Raw genomic sequence first — 13,782 nt, 5'->3', positions numbered from 1 at the left:
GTAGTGCTTGGCATCATATAAGCTCAAGACCCTGATAGGCCGAGAACAGCCACCCTCACAAGCGTAACATGGTAAGCAATCTAAAGATACCAGACTTCCGGAGGGGTTTAATCTCCCTTAATCTAAGAGTCACCCTTTGTGATCACATGGACTACTCAATGTAACCATTGTTCCTGGCTCCTGCAGGCGCCTGCAGGCGCCTGCAGACCACCGGTGTCTCCAAAATAGGTAGGCAACTCCTTTCACGTGTTTATCAGCTGGATGTGCATTGTGTACGGAGTACTATAGCTGCTAGCGTGGGGGAACGGAAATAAGTCCTTGAGCACTCATGGCTTCGGATAATTCTCTCGCTTTTCATGCTTACTGATCCTACCATTATTCTCTCTCCCTGCTCCAATCAATTCTCTCCTTCGTTCGGCATTGATCTAGCACAATGCGGTTTGTGAGGGTTCTGGTTGCTGCTGCTGCTGCTGCCACGGCAGTCGCAGATCATTTGAATCTACCGCCACTGCCTTCTGGCTACAGCTCCCCTGGGCTACCAATTGGCCCTCCACAGGTTGGATAAAACTTCATTCGCCACTTTGAAAGTTAGCTTATCATGAACTGTAGCCCCCTCCGGTGTACATGGTTGACAATCAGGGGAACACCCACGGAGTGGCTCCTGATGCCGGTATGATGCAGTTCCTCTGGGATTTGTACCGTATAGTAATTGATTATCTCCAGGGACCATGAACGGGCCGGTTTTGACCAACAAGCAAATGGATGGCGTAGTCAAGGCGGAGAATTCAACCGAAAGCACTTCCAAGCGCGCAACAAGCGGATTCTGGATGGATGGTATAACCCATGGCCAAGTAAGACACGACACAAAAAGCGCGTTTCAAGTCTCAACTGACTCGTGGCAGATGCCACTCGCCGGAGATGGATATCAGTTCTATCGCAATGTTCAGGATTTTGGCGCGGTGGGAGATGGAGTGACGGACGACACGGAAGCGATCAACCGTGCAGTTTCATACTCCAGCATGTCCAATTCCAGCGAGCGGTGTGGTCAGTTTTGCGGTTCGACTTCGGTCTATGGTGCCCTTGTGTTCTTTCCAGTATGTTCTCTTGTTTTTCTTTCTGATGATTTCAATCATATCGCTGATCTGGAAACGGGGACCAGCCAGGAACCTACCTCATCAGCACTCCAATCGTCCAGTACGTACTCCATCTTCTGAAACTCCCCACTATCACCGCTCACAGAAACTGTACAGGTATTATTACACGCAGTTTGTAGGGGATGCCACGGACAGACCAACCATTAAAGGCAGTGCCAATTTCACTGGCATTGCTCTCATCGACACCGATCCCTATATCCCCGGCGGAAATGGAGCAGAGTGGTACATCAACCAGAATCAGTTCTACCGTCAAATCCGCAACTTCATCTTCGACATGATCTCTATGCCTTTTACCAATTATGACGGGGACCAGGAGTACAATGCCACCGGTCTGCACTGGCAAGTGGCGCAGGCTACCTCCCTGCAAAACCTAGACTTCCAGATGAGTGTCTCCACTGCGTCAAAGACAACGACCATGGTGGGCATTTTCATGGAGAACGGATCAGGCGGCTTCCTGAGCGACCTGACTTTCTTCGGATTCCGCGCGGGAAACCAGCAATATACCGCCCGGAATCTGCAGTTCACGTCTTGTTTGACGGCTATTTCCATGATCTGGGACTGGGGTTTCACCTGGCAAAACATCTATGTCCATTCTTGCTGGGTCGCAATAGATTGTACTAGCATCGGCGGTATCGGTTCCCAGGGCACTGGCTCAATCAGCGTCATAGATTCGCATTTCAACGGTGTGCCGTATCCGATTACTCTGCGCAACGGCGGTCCACACCCCAACATTATTCTAGACAATCTGCTGATCGAGAACTCTGCCGACGTAGTGCTCATTTCTGGGGGTGAGACAATCGTCGCTGGATCTGCCGATGCACTTTACTTCACGTCTTGGAACATGGGACGTTTCTATGATTCCTTGAGTGGTGACGGCCAGGACCACACTGGGTTTCTGAGCCCCACCCCGAACAAGCCGACTAGTCTTAAAGACAGCTCTGGTCACTACTTTTCGCAGTCCAGACCTCAGTACGAGACTTATTCCAGCAGCGACTTTGTCGTAGCCACTGCAAATGGCATCTCGAATGACGGGACGGGAGATCAGAGTGGTGCAATCAATGGTCTCCTTTCCAGCTCGGTTGGCAGTCCCGTCTTCTTTCCTGCCGGTATCTATCAGGTTCAGTCAACAGTCAAAGTTCCAGTTGGCTCGATCATTGTTGGCGAGGGGTGGTCTCAGGTAAGTATTTTGCCATTGTTTTCTCTCTTCAAATGAAAAGATTCCTACTCATGGCCGGATCTTTAGATTAGGGGGACAGGGTCATATTTTGAGGATGCTTCGAATCCGCAGGTTATGGTTCAGTATGTCATCTCTACACTCAAATCTCTTTTATCCATGCACATAGAATTACGAATCCTTACGTTCATACAGAGTCGGCGACGTTGGAGACTCTGGAGTGATTCAGATCTCCGATATGCTGTTCACGGTCAAGGGTGCTACCGCGGGGTGCATCCTTATGGAATGGAATGTTCATGAGAGCACACAAGGCAGCGGTTAGTAAAGCACAACCAGTTCGCTTAAAATGTTGTAAATCTTACCCTCTATCTCTAGCTGCTATGTGGGACTCTCATTTCCGCGTCGGAGGAGCGGAGGGGTCCGACCTCCAGATGGGGAATTGTCCGAAAGGTTCAGACATCAATACTGATTGCATTGCCGCAAGCATGCTCCTCCACCTTACCAAGCAGTCCTCGGGCTATTTCGAAAACCTTTGGGTCTGGACAGCCGACCATGATTTGGACGAGCCTGTAGGAAGCGCAAATACGACAACTGCGTCGCAGCTCAACATCTTCACTGGTCGTGGTGTTCTGGTTGAATCACAAGGTATGATATTGATACATGTGTCTTTTTTTTTTGGTTTGATCTGACCGTTTATGCCAGGACCAACATGGTTTTACGGCACCTCTGTGGAGCACAGCGTGCTCTACCAGCTCACCCTTTCCGCCGCGAAGGATATCTTCATTACCCATGTCCAAACAGAGACCCCCTATTTCCAACCAGACCCAGATGCATCGCAGCCCTTTGATGTAGGCTTTTGGGACTCCGACCCAGATTTCTCGGGCTGTGTATCAGGCTCCAACTGTGAAGACGCCTGGGCTTTCCGCGTACTCGATTCATCCGACATCTTGGTATACACAGCTGGATTTTATAGCTTCTTCGACGCTTTTGAACAAACCTGTTTAGATGATGAGTCATGTCAGGAACGATTGGTGGAGACCAGCTTTACGCAAGGGTTCTGGCTGTATAACATTTTTACGATTGGCGCTGCGCAGGTCGTCAGTCCCATGGGAGGCATTCCACCCACCTTGCAGAGTGATGATAACCAAAAGTAAGTTCCCATATCCCATACTAGAGCGCTTTCTTACACGCCCTCTTTTTTTCTTCCTTCAGTGGTTATTCTACCGAAATCAGCGCTTGGCTTGTTCTTGCCGAGAGCGGTGGTGATCTAGGTGTCTCGTCCGGAGTCGATGGAGATGCCACCATTGTATACATCGGTGGCTTGATTTGGGTTGAACCAAGCCCCATCGTTCAATGCTCTCCTCCATGTATCATGGTGCTTCCGCCATCGCCAGTTCCCACGCCCACTCCTGTCAGCTTTAATCCAATTCCTACATCGATCAATCTCGGGGGAACTGTCATCTCTGAAGTTACACCATCGCCTGGTAAGTTTACCCAATATCAAAGCTTGCTGAGTAGGTCAGTTAAATCATGAATTGATAGTGACTCCATCCGAGATTGGATTCTTTCCGGTAACCATTCCGTCCGGTGTGTATGGTTCCGTCTTCAATATAAACTCGAGTGTTACCCCCGGACCCGCGGTTGTTAGCGGAGGAGGAACCACATCAAGCATCACTTTCGACCCTACGGTAGGCCCCGGGGGCGTCTGGTTCAATGCTTCGCTCGTCTACTACACGCTTCCTACGACGGTATATACATCCAACGGAGTGACCCAGACATTCTCGGAGGCTCAGTTCACCGAGTGGGCGACCATACCAACAACTACCACCATCACCACCTCGCTCAGCACGCGGGCTTCTACCTCAACAGGCTCCTCCGACTCGTCAACAACAACACTCTTGCCAGTATGGGTCAATATCGGGGGCTTCTACTGGTCTCCAGTGCCCCTGCCTGGCCCAACGCCCCTCCCGATTCCACAGCTCCCCGAACTACCCGATATCCCAGAACCGCCGTGCTTCAAGCTCTTCGACATATTCTCAATCGACTGTCCCCCAGATAAAGGCAATCCCACAACAACGTACACCTCCGGCCCGGCCTCACCAAGCTGCACCAGTTCCTGCGGAACATACCGCACTAGTGACTCGTCCTCCTCATCAAGCACGTCATCATGCACGACAACAACCTCGATTGAATGCACCTCTGCGACAACCTGCAACACGTATATCGGATGCGAATGCCACACCAAGACCGTTACCGACTATTGGGTCTCCTGTTCCGTGGAGAGTTGCACCACTACAAGTTCAAGCGTCGTAAGCGGCTGCTACGTGACAGGCACGACAACGACAACAGGCGTCGCTTGCTTGACAGTAAGCTTGGATCCCGAGACCGACGACGAAGGCGACGACGCCTTTTTCCCTGCTGTCGGCTCTGCGGTCATTGTAACAAAACCCGAGATCGTATGGATCGGCGGCTCAGTCTACCCGGTCTCCGGCGGAGAAATCACCCTGGGGAGAGGGGGAGGGTCTTACTCTATCCCGTCTGTGACAGCAGCTGTGACGACGATCCTTGGCGGAACGTCCGCCGTTATCTACCCGTCTACCACTGGAACCTCTTACGAAGTCGCTGTGCCAGGTTTGCTGGCTACCGGATCCTCCTCAAGCGCCACCTCCACCACTATTCGCACAACGACAACGACAGCAACAACTTCAACCACCAAGCCATCCCCAACACGAATCGCAGCTTTCATGGTCTCCCAGCAGGATATGAATGGCCAAGGCGTCTTCCAATGGTGGGTTATAGACGAGTACACAAACAGCATTACGGACGTCTGCGACGCGCACGCCGACATCGAGGTCTCGTCGGACTCAGCCCCAGGCTACGACTTTACTTACCCGGATAGAACAATCGGTCCTTTCACTAGCCATGGCATTAAAGGCTGTGTGTATAAAGGTACCCACGGTGGGGAGACAGTCGGCACGATGACTTGTCCTGGAGTGGACTCGATTGTTTGTGAGAAGGATCCCCAGTATAAAAAAAACTTTGATTGTTTAGGCGCAATTTTGACGTCTTGTGTGCGCTGTATATTTTGATTTGGGGGCCTTAATATACTGCCTATTCAGCAAGCAGGTACCTTAGCAGAGTACCGTACGATCTAGTGGTTTAGTTTATAAAACATGTGGATTTTGCATTCCCCTCTTGTAATCCACTAGTTGAACTTGGTGGTCAGCCCTATCTTGTCATCAGGTACTGTTGGAGTTATCTAGCTCTATATTTTGCTAACTCCCCTTAGGCCTAGTTTTTCGAGCAATATAGAGAGCTCAAAATTTTGGATCTAGTCGCTTACCTTCCCGTGGCCTAGATCCTGCTTCGCATTAAGCTATGCGTCCCTCTCTTCGAGTATCGTTAAATCGTTTAGTTAGATTTGGCTAGGTATAATTATGAACTGGAATAATAATAGTAGTGTCATTAGCTATCACCCGGCGGTGGCGGGTAATTTTTTCGTTGTAGAATCTTTCAAATTTTTTCTCAAGGAATAGCTACCAGAAGACACTTAGAGCTAAAACGAGGTCTTCCTCTGTGTCCTTTGCTACCTCCTAATTACTAACCGTCACTCGCCACTCTATGCGATAGTGGATATAGATCGGCGGATCTAGGTTGTATACTCTTCCTTCCTTCTATTTAGATAACCAGAGCAGCCTAAGAGCATTAGGTTATAACTGACTCTCGAGTATAATAGACATGGAAGGACTGTATTTAGATCGCGTTGCGTAGGGGCTACTAAGATAACTAGGAGTCGGCGCGTATTACGAGTCGTGTTCTTATAGTTTAGGCACGTCGGGATAAGAGATTGTATCGTTATGATCTAGGCTCTGTCTTATCTCTATATATATCCGGTAATTCTTGAAAAGTCTATATCAGCTTCTTAAGACTACTAGCTTTTAAAAGCCCGACCGGGCTAGGCGAAGGTGGGTCTAGTTGCTATAAAGGGGTGCCATTTTCGGCGTAGAGGAAATAAGGAGAATAACTTCCTCAGGCCTACCGCTCACATCAGCTCAGAAGGATGACTAAGGGAGCTTGGCGGGTGCAGAATAGTGGTGGTCTAGGGTGGAAAAGCGGCCGTTTCTAGCGCCAGAAGCTATCATTTTCGGCGTCATTTTCATAAGTCCTTATATTCTATATGGAAATTCACAGAACAGACTCTGCCTAGATTTCGTGGCGATGGGGATTCTCTCGCTCATCCAGCACCTTCCCAAGGTTACGTTACCTTTCGGTAGTCTCCTGTCTTCAGCTGAGCTAGGGCTCTATATGTGACAGCTTTCGCTCTTTATGAGATTGTTCTATTTGCAACCTTCGAGTCTACTTGAGTATCTCGACGGACGTATTTCTTATGCAAGAACACCCTTCTTTTGATTCGTAACAGCGTTATGGTAAGCCCGGCCTACAGCATCGCTCAAAAATAAGTGCCTTCCAACGAACACATTAGATGATATCTAATTCATCGTCATCGTCATCGTCATCCGACAAAATCTGTCTTCTGCTAGTGCCAGGTTCAGCGGGGCCACCTAGGCTTTCTCGACCCGCTTCTCGTATCCCATTCGCAGTGATGAAGCGTGTTTTCTTCACCCCGCTACCATGCGGGTTGGCATTGGCACGCTTCATGGGGCCCAGGCGGACGTTCTTTGCTTTGCCGAAGCTAGCCAGGTTCATGCTGCTGCTCTGGGGAAGAGTCTTCGGGGTACTGGGTGTGCCCGGTAGTTTGTCTTTGTTGCCATTGCCAGGGCTTTCATTGGCAGTACGGGTGCGAAGATAATCTGCACCGACACCACTGCGGCCAGAAATGAGCTTCTGTGTGATCTCGCGCTCACGTTCCTGAGTTGCGAGACGCCTGCGCAATCGTTCTTCCTTATTCTCCATGCCACGACCCATCATACCAGCGGCAATGAAAGGGTCATCACTAACAGCATCGAGCAAATTCGCAGCTGAATCACCTGAGGCATTGGGATGATAGGAAGAACGATTGCCGTGGCTCTTGCGAGCCGGCGCTACGTAGTACGTGGACTGGGAGCCCCAATCGTACTGGGCACCTTCCGGTTTCAAGCCCTGCTTGGGGGTATTGGGATCACGCTGAACGCTGCGTCGCTTGCCTCCCTCGCCGAAGAAACCGGTCCGTGATCCAGACTTGCCACCAGGGCCGAACATGCCTGTATCGCCATTGACGCCCATGCGCTGGCCTTGGGTACGCCGTATCTGGATATCCACATGGTAATCACAGAATTCGGTCTTTCGACCATCCACCCATGCCTGGCAGGTCTTGCCATCTTTCTTCGTGGCCTTGCAGTAGCCGATGTCTCGAGAGTGTCCGATCTCGAGGACCTTGTCATCTGATGATGAAAGCGCCAAACTAAACCGGTTGGTATCTAGCTTATGTTTTGGAGGGGGCATGATTGTAGGGTTCAAGATCGCGATGAGTGTTCCCGTTGAGACCTTGTAGTAACGGGGGAAAGCTGTATCAAAGAGGAAGAGGTCAATGGTCCATTTGAGATCAGTCAAAGTGATGACCATGTATCGGTCGGTGTTTTTTAGGCCGTCATCGTAAGGATCGATTGTCTTTGCAGAGGTATTCCCATAGTTTTGTTTCTGCTTTGGGTCGGATTTAGATGCAACGATCCCAAACACCACAAAGTCTCCGTCCATTTCATCCGGCAGCTCAAAATCAGGTGCCTTGACTGTCTTGAGAAGATCGGGAATGCAGAGGACGTTCTTCTCTGCTAGGGTGCGGCTCAAGAAGGAATGGGGCAGGACGCGGCTCGACAGATGCTGCCTAGAGTAGGATTCGAACTTGGATGAGTCCCCTGCTTCTTCGGAGGGCGTGCCAGTGCCATCCCGATTACTTTCCAACCGTCTGACATTTGGAGCCGTTTCGCTGCGTGTCAACCCGCCAGGTCGGGGTTTGCTCAATGCCCGCATGATATCTTCTCGACTGTAACTTGGCGCTTCTGGCTCCCGGATAGAAGATGGAGGTGGTGAGGGCACTTTGTTGGCAGCTGCGGTCTTGAAAGCAGCTACCTCAGCCTTGTCCAATTTGAAAGCGGAGCTTCTGTTCGCCTGGACTCTCTCTGCTCTTTCCAGGCGCGACTTTTCAGCGGCTCGGCCCTCGGCCATTCGCTCACTGAAACTTTTGATCCTATGCAACCCTCCGCCTCCGGGAGAGGTCTGTGGTCTCAATGAGAACACATCACTAGAACGTGATATAGCACCACTTCGGGTTCCCAGCTGACTGGCCGGCCGAGCGTCCTTCCTTGCGCTCGGGGGTCGCTTGAGTGATACATCATTCGCTTTCCAACCCTTGTCAATTCCCATCCGATATCTTTGGGGAGACCAAGGATCCGGGGGCGCTTCTCGTTTTGTTGGAGATACCGGAACTTGAACCTCGTCGGGTTGTGTCCTTCGTTGGACGTTTTGCGGGCTTCTAGGGACCAAGGCATGATTTTGTGGCCGTGACAAAGAAGCAATGCCTGAGGTCGGGCGGACGTGCTCATCCTCTCCTTCCTCTGCATTCGAGCTTGTAGTGCCAGATCTGGCGCGTTTCTTCTGCAGCTGTTTCAATTTCAGGCGAGCCTGGATCTCCGCCAGCTGCAATTCCAGCGTCTCTTCGTCCTCGCCTTCATCCTCATCTTCGCCCTCGTCTAGGACCTGATTGGCTTTGGACCGGAAGTTTGGTGTTGTATTCGAGCGTTTCAAAGGTGAGGAAAGGAGTTCTCGCCGGCGCTGTATGTCCTGGTACTTTTGTCGGCCTCCCGGCGAGCTCAGAAGGGCATCGCGGGGTGATTTTGGCGGCCATGCGCTGTCGACCACTTGAAAAAGAATGGTAAGCAATAATTGCCATCTCATTTCGGAGAAAAACTCACTTTTTCTGTGTTGAGACTGGGGAATTCAGGTTCTGGAGTCACCCACGGCGCTTCATTCCCCCGCTTCTTCAGCCGCACCGTCGGCAACACGCAAAACCGGATCAAACGTAGAAGCTGAGAGGAAATGACTGATGAAGAGAAGAGATCAACTTCAGAACACGAGGACAAAAAGCCAAAAATGCTCAGAGTGAGCAACGCAAGGAGATGTGAGAGATCACACACATGATTCGCAGTCGAGCGGCGCGTCTCGCGCCGGGACGCGCCTTCCCAGGACCCGCGCCTTCCACTTCAATTTCCCCTTCAACACACCACGATGCCTCGCACTCGAGCAACTGCTCCTCCCAAGGAGGAACCTCGGCTTGAAGAGAAGAGGACACTGGTGCGCGCAGAAAAACCCAGCAAGACTTTCATCCTCCCGTCGTCCACCAGCACCAACGCGCGTTTGCTCTCCCTTCCCAACCCGCAGTCCGGCGAGCTCTCTCGCTATTTCTTTTGCCCTGAACGCGGTATCTATGAGTTCATAATCGTCGCATCCCCTCCTACGGCCGCTCGGAGTATTCTATTCACCCCTGCAAAACAACCAACTACCGTTGAGAAGGACGTTCCTTTGACAACGGCGTCAGTCGCTAAGAAGGCGGAATTGTTGGTCGCGACACCAATTGACGCCCTGTTCTTCTTGACACACCTCTTTTCGACGACTACAAAATCTGGCCAGTCTCTGTTCCAGCCATTGGACGACATTATCGACTCCAATGATGACCTCCATCCCCATTTCCGCCATGTCCTCTACGATGAAACGTTTCGAAGCACCTTACTTGCTCGCGCAGAAGCTATCTGTGAGACTGTCGAAGCGGGTGACGAAAAGATGCTCCGCTTCAGCGAAATGAAACTTCTCAAGGAATTGATCGCCAAGGCAGAGCGAATGGCTGCGCAGGGCTTGCCAGCAAGTTTGGAGGAGCGGTTCATCCGCCAGGCACTGGCTGCTCCACTGATGTCGGTCAAGCGAGAGGACACCTTGACCGGTCAAACTTCGAAAGAGGACGAAGCAAGCTCCAAGTCGGAAGAAAGGCAGGATAGCCCGGCTACGGTGGCCACCACTGCCACTCCCTCCGTGTCAACGCCGGCAGGGGAGTCCACGCCAGCTCCTGGCGAAGATTCGAACTCTTCAGATCATGTTACTCGTTTGCAGCGAATTGCGACGGCCTTGTCTTTCATGAAAGAATCCTACCTACCACAGGTCTTGTGTTCTCGAATTGATGAAATACTCGCCTCGCCGGAAAGTCCATTGGATCTTAAGCCTTTGCAGGACCGTCTCAAACAACTTGTGGAACTCCGTGCTGAGGCATTTGCTTCCCGAAATATGTCTGATTTCAGTCGCAAGCGTGGCCTAGATGATGAAGAGGTGGAGGCTCGCGCCGAGAAGAAACGCAAGAAGGACGAGGAAGAGAAAACCAAGAAGGCAGCGGAATCCCAGGGAGTACGCAGTCTGAAAAAGGTCAACACGACTGGCATGAAAAAGATGAGCGACTTCTTCGGGAAGTCTGCTGCGACAAAGAAGACTTGAATGGTTCGCTGGCGAATTGTTTACTGGATTCTTTCGACATGACTCTCATAGTTGGTGGTCATGAAGCAACGGGGCCCAGCGGCATCGGAAAGCGCTGGGCAACAGTGTCTCCAAACTATGACGCGAGCAGCCTCCATGGACCACGGCAGCTACCAAGACAGATTCATGGGATAATGTTTTCGAGGCGCTCCGAGTCGGATCTGGCCGACTCCTGGCGCATCGATACGATTTACTGCATGGATGTAAACCCGGTTGAGCCTCAAGCTGAAGAGTGATGCCCTAGGCCCAGGATGCCTCGGGGCAAATGAAGACTCCCAGTTCCCGCCCGGGCTATGCCAGTTAGGTCTGGAATAATGGAATCGGGGATTCTTGAAATTTGGATTCTTTTAGAACACTTATAATTCAGGATTCAACGCTAATGAACCCCGGGAAATGATGTCAAAGTTTTTAAAGAGGAATCTGGTCAATAGCAGCTCCCGCAACACTATAAATCGTTAGCCACACATTCCTGTCCGATCGGGGGAGCGTAGAAGACATACACAAACGAGCCATTGGAAGGCTTGCTAATTACCATAGCCTGTTCCAGCTTCTCAGCACTGATATCAGGGAACTTCTTGAGGTAGTACTCATTCCGCAGGGCGGTCGTCACAGCCTCAACCTTACCCTGAGGCAGCATGTGAACAGTGCAGCCACCCCATCCAGCACCAGTCAACCGGCTACCCCAGGTACCGGCACGGCGAGCAATGGCACAAATATCATCAACCTCGGGTGCACTGCACTCGTACTGCGTGCGGCACGAGTCTTGCGACTCATTGAGCAGCTGGCCGAGATAATGGATGCGCTTCTCATCCAGTTGAGAAGCGTTGGCAAGACACGCCTTGAAGTCCAGCACGCGACGGGCCTCCTTAAAGCAGTGCAACGCACGCTGGCGCAGCAGGAACCGCTCCGCCTGCACCGGGAACGCAGATAGGAACTTGGACTCCAGCTCGGGGATGGTGATGCCCAGCATCTGCGCCATCTCCTCGCGTGTGTAGCCTTCCGCCTTGGTCAGAATGTCCTGGACGGCCTGAATGACGGAGTCGATCTGGTACTCCAGAGGGTCGTGCAGCCGCTCTTCCTTGGTCATCAGCTGGTGCTGGAAGTTGCGCAGACTGTAGCCCAGCGAGCTGTTGTCCTTGGGGAGGGTCACGTCGAAGCTCTTGGCCAGGATTGAGGCAGCGAGCGTGCACTCAGCTACGCGCAGGTTGTAGTGCTTGGGTGCGGTCTCGGCCTTGTTGGAGGTGACGAAGCTCTGAGCCATGAGGAACGTAATCTCGTCGGTGGCCTTGGGAATCGGGACATGCTGGGCGTGGAATTGTGGGAAGAACTGGGTGTACAGCAGGAAGCCGCGCTTCGAGAAGATGGAGGCGGCCTGGTCCATACTATTGCCGAGGACATTCGGGGTTAGAAAATCAATCACACTGGTTCCAAGCAACTCGGCTCTAACTTACCCGCCAGAGTACACGCCGACAGCGCGCTCAGAGACAACGGCCAGATCCAACAGATCCTGCTTGGACACGTTGTGGTTGTTGGCCTTCATGACAGCCAGAGCACTGGCGCATACGAAGGCGGCACTGCTGGAGATACCACCCCCCGGGGGAATGGAGCCGTCCACGAGGATCTCCATGCTGGCAGGAACCAGCGAGCCATCTGTCTTTTCCTTGCGCAGGAACTTCAGAGCACCGAGCAGGCCGGCCTTGAAGTAGTTAATCCATTCGTGCTTCTTGGGATCGATCTCGATGTCCGAGTCGTGGGGCACGCTGAACTCGCGGGTGGGGAATTTCTCCGGCGCGACGTTGGCAATCTTGACGGTGGAGCCGGAGGCGCCGGCGGGGACGACCTTGACGGCCATGATAACGTCGACGCTGACGGCGGTGGGCAGGACATCGTAGAGGGAGTAGTCGATGTGCTCGCCGATAATGTTGACACGGCCGGGGCTGCGCGCCACGAAGTCGGGACGGTGATTATACTGCTTGTTGAACTGCTGGATGAGGGCAGACCACCGCTGCTGGTGTTCCGGGGCAACCGAGTTCACTGAGGCATCGTCGGTGGCGTAGACCTCCGCGATGGATTCTGTTTGTGGGACAAGCTCCAGGGATGGCATGGCGGGGTAATGGTCTGTAGTTTTTGGGGGGGAAAGGAAGGAAAAAGGAAGGGAGATGTAGAGAAGGGGGAGGAAATTAAGATGCAATTGAGTAATTAACAAAAATAAAAAGGACAAGTGGAAAAGAACGATGACCGGCCCCAGTTTCTCCCAGATTCAACCCCGGGCAAATTAATGGAATGTGGTGGGGGTTCTTCTCCGTACCGCACTCGGTTTCATTCCCGGTGTCCCTTTGCAGCGTAGTCTTTGCGGGGGGCGTGGCATGGACCCCCACGGTTCCTGGATTTATTGGTCGACGCTTTGCAATTGACGTAGCAAGGTAGCATGTGTTCCTGGCCTGAGTGAAAGGATTTAAAGTATACGTTATTGTACCGACCTCCATGCCCAGAGTTGACGGTAGAGTAAAGCCAGCGGCCGGGAACGTCGATATCCCTTGGTAGTTAGAAGAACCGAGAACCCCGAAAGTAAATTGAATACATAAGGGGCATAGGAATTGGGGCATAATCCTGAGGTTAGACGATATCTACGAACAATGACCGGCCCGAGTGTCATGGGCCCACCCCGGCTTTCCGTGTAAAAAGTTCGGGATCCCTCATCATCAACCACTCGGGAAAAGAAAACATCACCCACAGCGACGATCGGCAATAGAGGGCCATTGAAATTGGTAGAGACCGAGGATCCACCATGTAGTGCAGCTTCACGTACTTAAAACTGCTATGGATATAGGGAGTATAGAGACGACATTTGAGAGAGTACAATCGCCGTCTTCATCTCCTCGGCATAACTTTTATACTTCATGCAAGGGATCACATGATACGAAACCGGTAAAGAGTCAGGTG

The 13,782-nt window shown here is 51.9% G+C and overlaps 4 protein-coding genes across 4 annotated transcripts; 2 read left to right on the top strand and 2 right to left on the bottom strand.

Moving 5' to 3' along the window:
• Nucleotides 1-433: 433 nt before the first annotated feature.
• On the top strand, nt 434-5,264 carry N7498_003372 (glycoside hydrolase family 55 protein; the record flags this gene model as incomplete). The annotated part of the gene is made up of 11 exons (XM_058450434.1): nt 434-556; nt 610-670; nt 724-1,094; nt 1,160-1,194; nt 1,251-2,331; nt 2,398-2,453; nt 2,524-2,645; nt 2,704-2,973; nt 3,031-3,478; nt 3,541-3,812; nt 3,871-5,264. Coding segments are annotated over 11 exons (4,233 nt in total), but the record flags the coding sequence as incomplete, so codon positions are not given.
• Nucleotides 5,265-6,807: 1,543 nt separating this feature from the next.
• On the bottom strand, nt 6,808-9,219 carry N7498_003371 (Mcm10/DnaG-type zinc finger protein; the record flags this gene model as incomplete). Its single annotated transcript, XM_058450433.1, has 1 exon — nt 6,808-9,219. The coding sequence occupies one exon, from the start codon at nt 9,217-9,219 to the stop codon at nt 6,808-6,810; it is 2,412 nt and encodes an 803-aa protein (XP_058309895.1).
• Nucleotides 9,220-9,549: 330 nt separating this feature from the next.
• Nucleotides 9,550-10,800, top strand: N7498_003370 (uncharacterized protein; the record flags this gene model as incomplete). Its single annotated transcript, XM_058450432.1, has 1 exon — nt 9,550-10,800. The coding sequence occupies one exon, from the start codon at nt 9,550-9,552 to the stop codon at nt 10,798-10,800; it is 1,251 nt and encodes a 416-aa protein (XP_058309894.1).
• Nucleotides 10,801-11,247: 447 nt separating this feature from the next.
• N7498_003369 (uncharacterized protein) lies at nt 11,248-12,943 on the bottom strand (the record flags this gene model as incomplete). The annotated part of the gene is made up of 3 exons (XM_058450431.1): nt 11,248-11,284; nt 11,340-12,221; nt 12,291-12,943. 3 exons carry the CDS (start codon nt 12,941-12,943, stop codon nt 11,248-11,250), a joined length of 1,572 nt encoding a protein of 523 aa, XP_058309893.1.
• Nucleotides 12,944-13,782: the final 839 nt, after the last annotated feature.

This window comes from Penicillium cinerascens, assembly GCF_028974065.1.
Source record: "Penicillium cinerascens strain IBT 15544 chromosome Unknown contig_24_segment0_segment0, whole genome shotgun sequence".
Classification (NCBI taxonomy): Eukaryota; Fungi; Ascomycota; class Eurotiomycetes; order Eurotiales; family Aspergillaceae; genus Penicillium; species Penicillium cinerascens.
Note: the sequence above shows the minus strand (reverse complement) of the source record. Positions and strands in the feature narration are given on the sequence as shown.